The sequence below is a fragment of the Antedon mediterranea genome, chromosome 5 (genome assembly GCF_964355755.1).
Source record: "Antedon mediterranea chromosome 5, ecAntMedi1.1, whole genome shotgun sequence".
Lineage (NCBI taxonomy): Eukaryota > Metazoa > Echinodermata > Crinoidea > Comatulida > Antedonidae > Antedon > Antedon mediterranea.
Window position 1 is genome coordinate 23,979,054 of NC_092674.1, and position 16,095 is coordinate 23,995,148.

Below are 16,095 nucleotides of genomic sequence, written 5' to 3' on the forward strand. Positions count from 1 at the left end.
TGTAAAATCAAGGCTGAAAAATTGGGCTTATCAATAACAAAATATTTTATTATTAGACGCGATAACATCAAGGATAATCAGTATAATTATTAATATAGCCACTGTTACTAGTTTTATTCTACATGCTAAAGTAAATAAAAATCCACTAGAAAACAAGCAAGTCTGAATGTTATGCTTATTAGCCATTCTATGTTTGTTACTGTAGGCCTATGATTGTTTGCAATGTCCACATATTATTTCCGTGGGCATATCCATAGTGTATCACTCACAAAAAAGACGTGTGAGGTTCTTTCTTTAGATTTTGAAGAATGATTTGTGTTACAGGTTCACACAAGAGTCAAATGCTCAAGATATCAGCTAACGCCATGGGACCCTTGGCTTATCAATGAATAATAAATACAGTACTACTTTCGTTCAATTGAAATCGGAATCTGACCGTTTCATTAAATTGGGTGTGATTAGGCCTAAACATATAATAATTTATTAAAAAGGTACAATAAAAACAAATGCATCAGAGGCGTAAAGAACCCACGGTCAATATCATGTAAAATATATATGGTATAAGCACTGTGGAAGGGGTCATTATTATTAAACTGGAAAATTCGGCTTATCAACAAATAAATACTTTCATTTAAAATGTAAAATAAGAATGCAAAATTGGGCTTATCAACAAATAAATACTTTCGTTCAAAATGTAAAATAAGACTGCACAATTGGGCTTATCAACAAATAAAATACTTTTTTTCAAAATGTAAAATTAAGACTGGAAAATTGGGCTTATAAACAAATAAATACTTTTTTTCAAAATGTAAAATTAAGACTGGAAAATTGGGCTTATAAACAAATAAATACTTCCGTTCAAAATGTAAGAAAACATTTTTTAAATATAATCCTTAAGCTTTGTCTATACTATCAAACTAAATATGATGTGCCCATATTATATAGACATGACGATGTCATATCACTACGATATTCGGGCACATCACACTTTTTTTGTTAAACTAGTTGGGACAGTGTAGACACAGAACTATGTGATCGAAACATAAGTCGGAATTGGACTGACGCGATTGATTTAATTGGGTATTTTTATTAATGTAATGATTCATTAAAAACTATAATACCGATACGCGTTTGGTATTGATCAATGGTGCAAAAAACCCTGAGAAATAATGTTATAACGCGATTTGGTGATAGCTTAGCAATAATACAACCCATATACTATTATTATAAATACCTATTACAAATCCATTCATATAACTTTTGATCACGAACCGAAAATGTATAAATGTTATTCTACAGACAGTAATTATATATTCAAAAGCCATATTATTATTATTATCAATACCTAAATGCGATAGTAATAACCACATACATTATTCCCAATACAAGTTTGTGCGTTTAATTCTAGAAAGAAACGACTGTGCTGACAGGCCAATGACATAAATCACAAGTAAAGTCCCAATTGTTCACTTGCGTTTTGATTGGCCGACCTATTATATTAGATTAATGAAGACTGTTCTTACAACTGCCCAGTCAAAAATTTACGCGGCGTTTTTTGTAAGAAATATTTCTTGTTTAGAAATGTCTTTATAAATGTGGTTGTCCCTTTTATTACCTTTTAGTTGGTCAGACATTTTAGCTTCCCCACACACATTTATTTAGTAAAACTGTGACGTCTTTGCTCCACATTTTCGCCGAATATATCTATACATGTGTGTAAAGCAGCTAACAGCTACAGAAAATAAAAACACGAATGGTGACCTTTTGTCATGTAAAAAAAAAATACGGTATTTTTTATTGGCAGCAGAAACGGGTACAAAAAATACGGTATAAATTTGTAAATACCGTATTTTATCCACAAATTTTGTGGGGAAAATACGGTATACAAAATACGGTATATTTTTTATGAGCGCAGTTTCTGCTGCCAAAAATATACCGTATATATACGGTATTCAAAAAATACCGTATAATATACGGTATTTAGTTGGCAGCAGAAACAGGGCCTTTGACATTATTTGAATAAAATAAATCCCTCCTTTGAGACAGCCTTAAGGGTCTTTCACACCTGTTCCGGCATGGTTCCTGTCCAGCGCCGGCAAATCCAATCGAACGCCAATGTTTCGTTTTTACGCGGCCACGCGCATATTGAATGGCACATAGCCGTGTGAAGCGTCATAAAAACTAAACATTGGCGTTCGATTTGCCAGACCGGAACCGTGCCAGAACAGGTGTGAAAGACCCCTTAGCACTTTGTTGTACCCTGAAGTGAAGTGACCTCCATCCACCCATATAATTATGTTAAGTTAACTGTTTGAAGAGGGGAAAAATAAACAAAACGAAGTTTTCCCCTAGACAAAAGTTCTACTTAATTAAATTCAAATTGTAATTGATGAATTAATATTTTGTTTTATGAATAATAATTCATTAATACTTTTAAAAAGCTATTAAATATAATTTGACCCGACATAAGCACAGTTCTATGACATATTTTACCATTTCATTGAACAATAATTTAATAAAGAAACTCTACTATTTTCAAGGATTATACAACTTTTACAGGTTTTTTAACTTCAGAATTTGTATTAAAAACCATGTAAATCTATAGCTACTGTCAAAAGTGTATATTCTGTTATTTTGACTTCCTGTTCATCATTAAATATAAAAGTGTATGGTAAGTGTGTTGGTTTGTTTGTTATACAAATTTTCCTACAGCACTCATCCATGATAGTATACACATCCGGGCACCATAGATACTGTAAACAGGTTTCATTTTAATAACTTTTTGTTTCTATAGTATAGCAAATCATTTGGTGAATTTACAGTGGCTACAATTACTACCAAATGGTTTTGTACATAAAGCATATATTCTGTTTAATGTTGACTGTACAATTAAACATTATACAGAATCTTAAATAATTAAATATAACAAACTTGTACTGTACTACCATTTTAATGTCGTGCATGATCGAACACCACCATTAGATTTACACTTGTTCCATTTCAACTGTTTTGTTTCTTTAAGCAAATTATTTTCAGGTAGTTGACAATAAGTATAATAATAATGCTTGAAAAGAATTCTTTCAATTGTGTTTATCTAAATGCCATGCAATCATAACCTTTCGTATTTTGAACTTTTCAACATTGTTTGTGTGGTTTATTGTGGCACCCCACACTTACCATCTTTTGATTGCTTAATGTTAAGCTATTTATAGATACCGTTGTGCTGTAAGTGCGTTCCTATTCCACAATGCTTTTTTAACCCGATTTCTTTTCAGAAAACCAGAATAAAAACACCGATGTTTAGTAGCATATATATTATTAGCAAATACAATATGTATGCTGTTCTTAATATGTTTTCATGGAATGACATAAATGATAATTGTGACGATTTATTTACTTAATATTTACATTTTTTTTTTTTAATGTGTTCAAATGACGCAGTGTAATTCTGGATATATATATAAAATTTAAAAGCTTAGAAATGTATATTTCCATATATATATTAATTAAAACTATTATAATTTAAATTCAGAAATGGACACAAACAAATAATGCATTGTAATATACTGTACTTTAAAACATTTAAAATATTTAAAATTTGCTATTCCTTCCATATTGCATTACAAACAATTAACATTTAAATTAAATATTAATTTTTAAAAATGTGTGCATAATCTTTTTGTTGAACCGTATCAAACTACTCTAGTGCAGTTAGTAACTACACTTTAACCTGTTTTATACAATTTTCTAGCAAGCTTTTTTGGGTAATCATGCACTCTAGCTAGCAGTAAATTTGCCATTCCAAATTTTACTTGAATAAACTAAAACCATACATTGTATACACAGTAAAAAAAAGTTATTGCATTAACTAAATTAGAATCATTTTAACTCTGATTAAAGAATTGATTGTATTAATAATCAAACATTTGTATAGCGTCATACAAAGCGCAATTACCTTTATACCTGACTGATATTCCCAGATATATAAAACTTGATTGAGATTGATAGGGTGGGATTATACTTGAGCCTGGGATCACTATATTATTTATAGTAGTCATGTCCATTGACAATAGACATCTATAGTATTTTGAAAACTTTAGTATATTGCCTGTTCGCGACAATAATATGCCTACCATTAACTGCAACAAATTGCTGTACAACTGGCTCAGTTGCAAGGTTATGATCAAATTCTTCAAGGAGTTTCCCATTATCATTGTAAAGTACGACTGTTCTGTCTGTAAGTCCTACGATCATGCCAGAAGGAGCAATTGTAAAATCCCTGATGTTTGTCAGCAGGAGCGTTCTTTCGCGTTGACCATGAATTGTGTACTTCTCTATGACACTCCTGTATGACCATGAGTTTACATAGATGTGGTCTTTGTGAATTTTAAGAGTTGGATTCGCCTGTTTTGCAATGAATCCTGGAGAAGTAAACAACTCCTGTAGGAGTGTACCGTCAGGATCGTATTTTACACAGAACCATTCATATTTATCGTCTCTCAATGGTTGCCCGGGCAGTTCATCTGAAATGTTTAATACGCTTCGCTTTCGGTGAAACTTGGCTGAGAATAGTGATGGTAATTTTTGCCGACACATGGCATATATGTTACCTTGTGAATCAATTGCGATTGATGAAACATATTGCTGAGACTTTGTCCCGCTGTTGTCTGTTAAGTAGAAACTAACATTCGTATTTGACTTTATTATCTTTGTTGTGCCGTCTTTCTTTCGTTTTGCGGCAATGTCTTCTGTACGATTTTGGCTGAATATGTTTGCATTGCGTATGCTTTGATTGTTTAGATGTTTTCTCGGAGTAAAGCCCGCCCCTGAGCAATTTATTGGTAGTAGTTTGACTCGCTTGTGAAACTTTGTATACGAAATCGCAGTCACAACAAGAAGAAAGTTTCCATTTTGATTTGTTAATATGGATAAAAGCTTATTTCTGTAACCAGGTACCTGTTGCATTGTTCTTATGTTGGCAATTTCAACGACACGGAAACGTTCTTCTTGTTCTGTAACTTCAAATAGCATATCTCGAACTTGGGTGATAGTTGGACGGTCCTGATAGTCTTCCTGCCAGCACAGGAAGCCAAGGTTTTTCAATGTGTCTGGCCAGTTTTGTGGTACTGATAACGGAGGACTTGGAACTAGTCTTTCCCTTGCCAGTTCAAAGTCTGTTTTACCATCAAAATGGCGTGTTCCTGTCATGATCTCCCAGATGACAATCATCAAAGAGTATACGTCTGATTTCTTACTGACAAGCGGTGGATTGTTCAACCTCTCTGCCGCCATGTATCTCATTGTTCCACCCGCTTGCGAAGGTCTGGTCGTTGCTTCCAACGTGCGTGCAATACCGAAGTCGCAAGCTTTAAGACCATTCGGAAAGACGAGAAAATTAGCTGGTTTGATGTCTTGATGAATTATATTGTTTCCATGAAGATACTCAATGGCAGCCACTGCATCATTTGACCAGGAATAATTTAGTTGTGCCGGTATCTGGACTCCACTCTGTAGTCGATCAGATAAACTTCCTGATGGCGTATACTCCATCACTATCATATTCCTGTGCTCTTTTGTGATGGCACCAATAAATTTTACAATATTTGGGTGGCTTAAGGTGGCATGATGTGATAGCTCTGTTTGGCAGAAGAACCGGCTGTCTTTAACGGCGACTGTACATTTCTTGTATGTAGCCCTGAATACGATAGTGTTGTTGGTTTCGGCAATGGAAAGTAGGTTATCCAGATGCTGGTACGGAATCTCTTTAAATGGGGGATTGGAGGCCATGATACCTTTCTAAACGTCAGTCAAATCATTGTGTTTTAGTCTACAAGCTGAAATTAGAAAATGAAAGCTCTGATGTACTTGGTTGACTGATATTATTTATTATTATTTGACCTGTTCACTGAACTGTGAAAATCCTTTGACCCCTGTCAGACTCTGTTAATGTTTTATTTGGCAAGTCAGAATACTAGAATTAAGAATACCTTATAAATCATTATTATATATAAATAAAATAATACAATTGGGTTATGTATCAGTTTTTACAATTACTTCTAGTTTGTTTTCTTGCTACCTAAATACATAGTAATCAATTATAGTTTTTTTTCAATAGTTTTTGTATGTTTTAGTGTTTGTTACCCACCCTCTGATTTGTATTGTAACTCTACTAAACTGCCAATTATTTAGATTAACCACAAAAAAGACTATAATATGTGTTTTTTTGTGTGGGATTTATGTACAAGTCTGCCTATATATCTATTTTACAGTACTTACCAAATATGCCACTCTCTGTCCAGGGTGGGAGGAAAAATGTGTGGTAAATATCTTTAGTTGAGACACGCGTCTTTATCTAATGGACGATATCTGCTTTCTGCAAATAACTATTCTTTATATCACCCTTTTACTGTCCTTACTGTGGATATGCTTGGGTGCTTCTTGTCTGGTAGACGAAGCATGTGATCCATGGCACGAACAGCCTATTGTATTCACTCTAATTGTGCTCACTCTTATAGTATATCCAAATTTTCTATTATATATCCAACTATGTGTATTGTCTTTAGCTGGTTATTTGGATTCACAGTAGATAATTAGTTTCTATACAGAGGATATAACTTCCAAAATTATAAACACCCCCTCAATATTTTATAAATATGATATGATGTAATTGTGTGCCACTGCAATTCGTCAAGAATTATCAAGGCTGTCCAGGGTCTAAAATATCCAGGGTTATTATAAATCAGTCACGTTTAAGTTGTCTTTACCGGTAAATATAGTTTTTACGTAATTAAAGAAAAAAAAAATTATTTTCATTGATGTATAGATATAAACCTGGGAAAATCCAAAGTGGCTCTAGGTTACCCAAGTCTATCGAACAACAGGACGCTGAGCTCGATTTATCATAGGCTATCATTTATTTTATTTCACCTTATTTATAGAGGGTGACCCTAAACAGTGTATGATGACATTCAAGGTGCCCTCTTGATGAGTGTGACAGTGGCTGTGTGCATACTAGTACACTGGTGTAACCCCTTACTCATCTCAAAAGATGTACTAGGTTCTTTAAAGTGCACATGAGCCAGATGTGTACACTGGACCTACGGTTTATAGTCCTTATCCAAGAAGACTCATTCTACCACCAGAACCATGGAGCGATTGAGGCTTGAACCATTGCCGATTTTAATATGGCAAGGTACTATGGTTCCACTGTCTTAACCGCTTGGCCACTCACTCGCACAACAGACTTTGGTCTGATCGTTTTTAGAAATTAGAGGTGAACGCTTTGATCTGGCTGAGCTCATCGTCCTGCCTGTTGTTAGATTGCCTTGGTTTAACCAGGCTGCTAATTTATAATGTATACTTAGGTTCTTTTTTATAAGAGAGGTAGAAAGATGACTGTATACTGGCATAATAATTCCCTATCTCCCTATGAGAGAATGGTGTATTTTTACTTGACCAACATTTTTAAAGTAGTTTGTTGGACGGGTGCGGACGGCAAGCAATTTTTATTGAAAATACTGTACATTCCGATAATTATCGATCTATAGTTTCCCCTATGTTTCATAATTTTTAGGATTTTATTTGTTTGTTACACAAGCTTGTTGAAAATGAGCACCTTCTTATCAATGGGGGGATAGTTGAAATTACACAGTAAAATCTGTATTCTTTTGTACACAAATGTTGTAAATAGAGCTTTAATCACTGGGCATATAAGGTCTTTTGTGTGTACGTGTGTGTATGTTGGAAAAATAAATCCCCAAATATTTTGAGCCAACAAAGGGATCAGAATGTCTAAATTGTTGTGGTCTTATTTTAATCAAGGACATCATATGGAACGTTGTTTATTTGCCTTGTTTTGTTAAAGTCTACCTCTATGTTTAGCTTAATTTTGTATTTCTTTATAGAGGTTGTTTTTATATAATAATTTAATAATATTAAATTTGATTTTTATTCATTTGTAGGAGCCAAGAACAAGATGACCCAAATTGCACCATACACCACCTTGGTGTTGGAACTTCTAGAAACAACAACAACCAAACAGCAGATCAAAGTTTACTCTCCGACCTCGACCAATCATCATTCCTTGCTGCGCAAGAAGAAGATGAAAATACCCCACCGCCACACCCAGTTGGCATCATTTTACGACGCCCAGGCTATTACTGTATTCCTCCTCTGGATCAGCTTGCAGACATCTTTGAAGAGACCGGTGAATGCTTGGTGGAGGACTTGACCATCGGTAGAGAGGGCTATGGTAGTGTGTTCTTCCCTGGTACTACCAATGCTCAAGGCTTGAATTTGGATGAGATTGGTGAGTACCATAACAATAACATTAGCTTGGGGATAGAATAGTATTAGTAAAATACAGTGATTATACATTATAACACACCAGTGTGTCCTTGCAATTTGTCGATTTTGTATCACATGCAATGCGCTATTTTTACCAAGTGAATTTCTGTGGTTTAGATGTTTTTTTTATTTTTAATATTATTATATATTAACTTTATCTTAAAAAATGTTACCATCCCTGTACAGTCAACTCTCCCAATACCGGACACCCTTGGGCGGGCATATATTTTCCGGTTTTTCGAAAGTCCGGTTTCCTGAAAACATATTTTTTAAGTCATCACGTTGTCACTGAAAATGCTTTGAATCACCGGTCCGAATGCTGCCCGGTACGGTCTCCTAGCGTAGGGAATGCCTAGGCTAGGCTATGATTGTGTCAATCTAGTTTTAATTAAATAAATACTGATAGGCCTAGGCTAGGCCTACTTTATTAATATTAAGCTACAGTAATTCAAAATACCTTTTTTAAAAGTTACATTATTTACTGTACCAATAAAACATTACAATAGTAAATTATTGTTTCTCAATGTGTTTTTAACGGCAAAAAGGCCTACGTACGTACGTACGGTGAACATAATTTCGGTCTGTTTATTGTTTTTCGTGAGCTAGCTAGCAGCAGCAGCATGGGTGAAGGGCTTTGATTGATGCGCATGTGCAGAGGTGTCATAATCAAATAAAAACGCCCACACCTAGACCACATGTTTTTTAAGCTCCTTTATTTTGACGTAATTTGATAGCAATGATGAAAATTGATTAGGTAAACGAGCCAAGCAATAATGACACAATAATTAATTGGTAACATTTCAAAGTTTATTAACACTAGTTAAGTCAAGTTCATTCCGTTTACGTTTTGCCATAATGATTTCCAAATTTATAATGATGCACGTTTTTAGTGAAACATTCCTTTTTAAAGTCCTATTGCAATTGTGAATTTAACAATAATTTAAACAAAACAAAGACACAAAGTGGAATGTAAATTGAACTTTATTAAAAAACAATTCATATGCTAAAAAACAGGGAGTTGTTAACAACTCCCTGCTAAAAACAATAGACATTAAGACATAGCGCTTCGATGTGAAAAAACCCACCGCAGTTCGATACGCAACAAAGCAATTGCCGCCTCGTGGGTTAACAATAAACTGACCTGTCAATCACAGTGTAGTGCTCCATGGCAACATTATTTGATCGTACCACGAAACGTCGCGCACTTCATGCATGGTGAGGGTATGGTTAAAAGCTTTTGTACATTGTGAATGTATTGAATCCGAGTCAGCGACGACGATGTTACGTTGTTTTCGTAAATATTTGGAGTTTTTTAACTGTCAGTCCGGTTTTCAGACGCTAATTTTCGTGTTTTGTACTTCATAATTTGTCCGGAATCCGGAATTGGGTATTCCGGTTTTCATGATAAATTACAGTACATTTAGAATAGCGACAAATTGGGCCCTCCAAAAAAGTCCGGTTTTTCGTGAATTCCGGTTTTGGGAGAGTCCGGTATTGGGAGAGTTGACTGTACAATATTTGTACAGGAAATCAAATATATTTTGTTTATGACAATAAAGAATTATCTTATTTTCTTCCATTTCAACGATTGATACTGTTGCTATTTATTTTGTGAACAATTTAAGGGCTAGGTAGGGGAATGAAGAGACAGCATCTGTCTATGTAACACCATTTTTTTTACTCATTAGTTCATTTTCGCCGTAAGGAGATAGTTATCTACCCTGATGACACCAAGAAACCATCTGTAGGAGAGGAATTAAATAAAAAGGCAGAAGTTACGCTGGATCGCACCTGGCCTACTGACAAGACAACAAGACAACCAATTAATGTAATAGAAATTTGTATATGTTAGTTTTTGATATAAGAATATTGGGAATGCTTAGGGGCAAAACCATTTAATTATCATTGAACGTACAGGCCACAACAAAATATATAAGCCTAGATATTGGTTATTATTTCAAAACAGTAAAGCTGTAGATTGGTGGTTAATATTCTTCACAGGGTTCAATCCTGACAATGCCAGGATTGTGTAACTTATGACTGTTTCTACTCTATTCCCAAAGTCTCAAATGAGAATTATACCCTTTTCACATCTGAAAAAAGTAACCCAAGTTTGTACTACGCATGTGTGCTTTGTCCTGTAGCCGTATTCACCATTCACACTTAGGCTAAGGGATACACTTACCCTTAAAATTATATAGATCTCCTATCTAAGATATAATAAATTTAAGGGAAATACTTAAATACTTATTTAAGGGAAATATCTCACTTAAGTGTGATTGGAGAATACGGCCACAGATATTTAAACGTTTCTATTTTCCTCCCTCCAAATGAGACTTATACCACATCTGCAAAAATAAGATGTCTGTTCTTGCTTAATTGTTCCAAGTTTGTGCTTGTGTCCTGGTATTTAACTGACCAATCACAGTACACTTTTTGAAAGTATCGGAACATGATTTTTTCATTTTGAAAGTTGAACTAATAATAATCAAATAATGCCCTCTCTTGGTTAATAAAAAAAAAGGATTAATAAATAAAATTAATGTTTTTCAGGATCCTGAGAGGCTCGTAGCTATTGGCTTTGAGGAGAAGTTAGAAAAGGCGACAATCAAACTAGGAGCCAAGTTTATAGAGTACAGACCTGAGACTGGTTCCTGGGTATTTCAGGTAATTTATTATTTATTAATTAGATAACAATAATACTGCCCATTCTATCCATAGGGAAAATTTCTTTTGTTTCAATATTTTCTCTCACACTGCAGTAATTTCTCCTTAAAGGCCAATTTAAACAGAAGAGCGGTAATGGTAAGCAAAATAGCGCGTAGCTTGTCCCACATGGAAAATATGTATCTATTCTAAACGGAAATTTTCGTCTGCTCCGCGTTGTGTGTAAATGGTCATTTGAAATCAAATACATTCTTTATTTTTATTACTGTTACCGCTTGTCTTAACCCTCAATTCTGCAGAAAACAAAATCAACTATTTCACTGATGAAAAATACCAAATAAATGGTTAAATCTAACTAAAACCCCATTGTCAGACAAAGTGCTTCTGGTTGACTTTCTTCCCTTTAAATTAGAGGGTTTTTTTAGGTAAAGAATTTTATTATGATTAAATTTTTGGTCAAATAATTATTATTATTTTATAACATGGCGTATTCAACAAAAAAATTTTTAATAACTATTTTTATAAATAATAAAATGAATAATTTTTTTGTGATAGGTACAACATTTTTCGAAGTATGGATTATCAGACAGTGATGAAGAAGAGGACAGTACAGCTACTGTGAAGGATCAAAAGAAATTAAAAACAATTCCAAAAAAGCCAGCAACAAAACAGGTAAATCTAGCATTCAATTAATACAATATATATTTGAAGGTCCTCAAAAGCTTTGACTTTAACTGAACTTCATATTATGTAATGTTGGGTCTCGGAAGTAACCCTTTAACAGGGGGTCCACTTGTATTTTCCCAAAAAAACATGAAAAATTAAGATTAGTAAAAAAGACCATTTAGCAGTTTTAATAATGTTAATCACTTCCATAGAATAAAAAATAAAAGAAATTATATTTTCACGTATAAAAATACAAAATAAACAATTAAATTCAACCAAAAACCTTCTTCTTCTAGTCAATTTGACTGTTGATTACTTGACTGTTTTTTTTTAGTTAAATAATTTTGTGTTTGATGTAATTTTTTGTTAAAGCATTGAGGATAAAAATAAAAAGAGATCTCTCAAATCCCCTTCATGGTTAAAATAAATAACTCTTATGTGACGTCAAAATGTCATTTTCAACAATTTGTTTTCATGGGACAATATATCTTTAAACTGTATTATTTGTTTTCTAAAGTTTGCTAAGAGGAATGTACCACTCAAACAGCAGCCTAAACAACAGACCAGTCAACAGCCAGCTCTTAATGGACAACAGGCTGTTGAGGAGGAAGAGATGCCTATTGATCAGGACATGGAGGTGCCATTCCAGGGGAGCAATGGATATTTTAGGGGTCTAGGTGGTGATGACCTTACAAATGACCGCCAACTTTTTAGTGGTAAGTTCTATAAAATTCTATGTAAACTAATATTTCATCTATCTAACCAGTGTTTCATTCATTTTTCAATGCAATTCATACCAATTAAAAATTATGTTATTTTATTTTCAATCTTATATTTCAATAATACATTATAAAAACAATTAACAACAAATTACAATACAATCAGAGATTAATACAAAGATTAATAATCAAATCATAGCTAAACTTACAGAGAGTGATACAGGTATTTAATTACAGTATCTATAGGAGGAAATAGCAAAAAATACAGATTATATAAAGTGATGCAGGTACTTGATTACAGTATCTATAGGAGGAAATAGCAACACATACAGATTATATAAAGTGATGCAGGTACTTGATTACAGTATCTATATGAGGAAATAGCAACACATACAGATTATATAAAGTGATGCAGGTACTTGATTACAGTATCTATAGGAGGAAATAGCAACACATACAGATTATATAAAGTGATGCAGGTACTTGATTACAGTATCTATATGAGGAAATAGCAACACATACAGATTATATAAAGTGATGCAGGTATTTGATTACAGTATCTATAGGAGGAAATAGCAACACATACAGATTATATAAAGTGATGCAGGTACTTGATTACAGTATCTATATGAGGAAATAGCAACACATACAGATTATATAAAGTGATGCAGGTACTTGATTACAGTATCTATATGAGGAAATAGCAACACATACAGATTATATAAAGTGATGCAGGTATTTGATTACAGTATCTATAGGAGGAAATAGCAACACATACAGATTATATAAAGTGATGCAGGTACTTGATTACAGTATCTATAGGAGGAAATAGCAAAAAATACAGATTATATAAAGAGATGCAGGTACTTGATTACAGTATCTATAGGAGGAAATAGCAACACATACAGATTATATAAAGTGATGCAGGTACTTGATTACAGTATCTATAGGAGGAAATAGCAAAAAATACAGATTATATAAAATGATGCAGGTACTTGATTACAGTATCTATAGGAGGAAATAGCAACACATACAGATTATATAAAGAGATGCAGGTACTTGATTACAGTATCTATAGGAGGAAATAGCAAAAAATACAGATTATATAAAGTGATGCAGGTATTTGATTACAGTATCTATAGGAGGAAATAGCAACACATACAGATTATATAAAGTGATGCAGGTACTTGATTACAGTATCTATAGGAGGAAATAGCAAAAAATACAGATTATATAAAGAGATGCAGGTACTTGATTACAGTATCTATAGGAGGAAATAGCAAAAAATACAGATTATATAAAGTGATGCAGGTATTTGATTACAGTATCTATAGGAGGAAATAGCAACACATACAGATTATATAAAGTGATGCAGATACTTGATTACAGTATCTATAGGAGGAAATAGCAAAAAATACAGATTATATAAAGTGATGCAGGTACTTGATTACAGTATCTATATGAGGAAATAGCAACACATACAGATTATATAAAGTGATGCAGGTACTTGATTACAGTATCTATAGGAGGAAATAGCAACACATACAGATTATATAAAGTGATGCAGGTACTTGATTACAGTATCTATAGGAGGAAATAGCAACACATACAGATTATATAAAGAGATGCAGGTACTTGATTACAGTATCTATAGGAGGAAATAGCAACACATACAGATTATATAAAGTGATGCAGGTACTTGATTACAGTATCTATAGGTGGAAATAGCAACACATACAGATTATATAAAGTGATGCAGGTACTTGATTACAGTATCTATAGGAGGAAATAGCAAAAAATACAGATTATATAAAGTGATGCAAGTACTTGATTACAGTATCTATAGGAGGAAATAGCAACACATACAGATTATATAAAGTGATGCAGGTACTTGATTACAGTATCTATAGGAGGAAATAGCAAAAAATACAGATTATATAAAGTGATGCAAGTACTTGATTACAGTATCTATAGGAGGAAATAGCAACACATACAGATTATATAAAGTGATGCATGTACTTGATTACAGTATCTATAGGAGGAAATAGCAACACATACAGATTATATAAAGTGATGCAGGTACTTGATTACAGTATCTATAGGAGGAAATAGCAACACATACAGATTATATAAAGTGATGCAGGTACTTGATTACAGTATCTATAGGAGGAAATAGCAAAAAATACAGATTATATAAAGTGATGCAGGTATTTGATTACAGTATCTATAGGAGGAAATAGCAAAAAATACAGATTATATAAAGTGATGCAGGTACTTGATTACAGTATCTATATGAGGAAATAGCAACACATACAGATTATATAAAGTGATGCATGTACTTGATTACAGTATCTATAGGAGGAAATAGCAAAAAATACAGATTATATAAAGTGATGCAGGTACTTGATTACAGTATCTATAGGGGAAATAGCAACACATACAGATTATATAAAGTGATGCAGGTACTTGATTACAGTATCTATAGGAGGAAATAGCAACACATACAGATTATATAAAGTGATGCAGGTACTTGATTACAGTATCTATAGGAGGAAATAGCAACACATACAGATTATATAAAGTGATGCAGGTACTTGATTACAGTATCTATAGGAGGAAATAGCAACACATACAGATTATATAAAGAGATGCAGGTACTTGATTACAGTATCTATAGGAGGAAATAGCAACACATACAGATTATATAAAGTGATGCAGGTACTTGATTACAGTATCTATAGGAGGAAATAGCAACACATACAGATTATATAAAGTGATGCAGATACTTGATTACAGTATCTATAGGAGGAAATAGCAACACATACAGATTATATAAAGTGATGCAGGTACTTGATTACAGTATCTATAGGAGGAAATAGCAACACATACAGATTATATAAAGTGATGCAGGTACTTGATTACAGTATCTATAGGAGGAAATAGCAACACATACAGATTATATAAAGTGATGCAGATACTTGATTACAGTATCTATAGGAGGAAATAGCAACACATACAGATTATATAAAGTGATGCAGGTACTTGATTACAGTATCTATATGAGGAAATAGCAACACATACAGATTATATAAAGTGATGCAGGTACTTGATTACAGTATCTATAGGAGGAAATAGCAAAAAATACAGATTATATAAAGTGATGCAAGTACTTGATTACAGTATCTATAGGAGGAAATAGCAACACATACAGATTATATAAAGTGATGCAGGTACTTGATTACAGTATCTATAGGAGGAAATAGCAACACATACAGATTATATAAAGTGATGCAGGTACTTGATTACAGTATCTATAGGAGGAAATAGCAACACATACAGATTATATAAAGTGATGCAGGTACTTGATTACAGTATCTATAGGAGGAAATAGCAACACATACAGATTATATAAAGTGATGCAGGTACTTGATTACAGTATCTATAGGAGGAAATAGCAACACATACAGATTATATAAAGTGATGCAGGTACTTGATTACAGTATCTATAGGAGGAAATAGCAACACATACAGATTATATAAAGTGATGCAGATACTTGATTACAGTATCTATAGGAGGAAATAGCAACACATACAGATTATATAAAGTGATGCAGGTACTTGATTACAGTATCTATAGGAGGAAATAGCAACACATACAGATTATATAAAGTGATGCAGGTACTTGATTACAGTATCT

General features: G+C 33.2%; 2 protein-coding genes across 2 annotated transcripts in view; one reads left to right on the plus strand and one right to left on the minus strand.

Moving 5' to 3' along the window:
* Positions 1–16,095, plus strand: part of LOC140049974 (nuclear pore complex protein Nup98-Nup96-like) — a 48,421-nt gene that overhangs the window by 12,478 nt on the left and 19,848 nt on the right. Inside the window, exons 12-16 of the mRNA XM_072094935.1 lie at positions 7,962–8,308; positions 10,035–10,174; positions 10,900–11,013; positions 11,569–11,685; positions 12,197–12,395. Of these exons, the coding sequence (XP_071951036.1) occupies positions 7,962–8,308; positions 10,035–10,174; positions 10,900–11,013; positions 11,569–11,685; positions 12,197–12,395 (917 nt within the window). The remainder of the gene's footprint in view (positions 1–7,961; positions 8,309–10,034; positions 10,175–10,899; positions 11,014–11,568; positions 11,686–12,196; positions 12,396–16,095) is intronic.
* Positions 1,278–6,706, minus strand: LOC140049975 (uncharacterized). The gene is made up of 2 exons (XM_072094936.1): positions 6,277–6,706; positions 1,278–5,834 (listed from the first exon to the last, which is right to left on the minus strand). The coding sequence occupies exon 2, from the start codon at positions 5,785–5,787 to the stop codon at positions 4,078–4,080; it is 1,710 nt and encodes a 569-aa protein (XP_071951037.1). The 5' UTR covers positions 5,788–5,834; positions 6,277–6,706; the 3' UTR covers positions 1,278–4,077.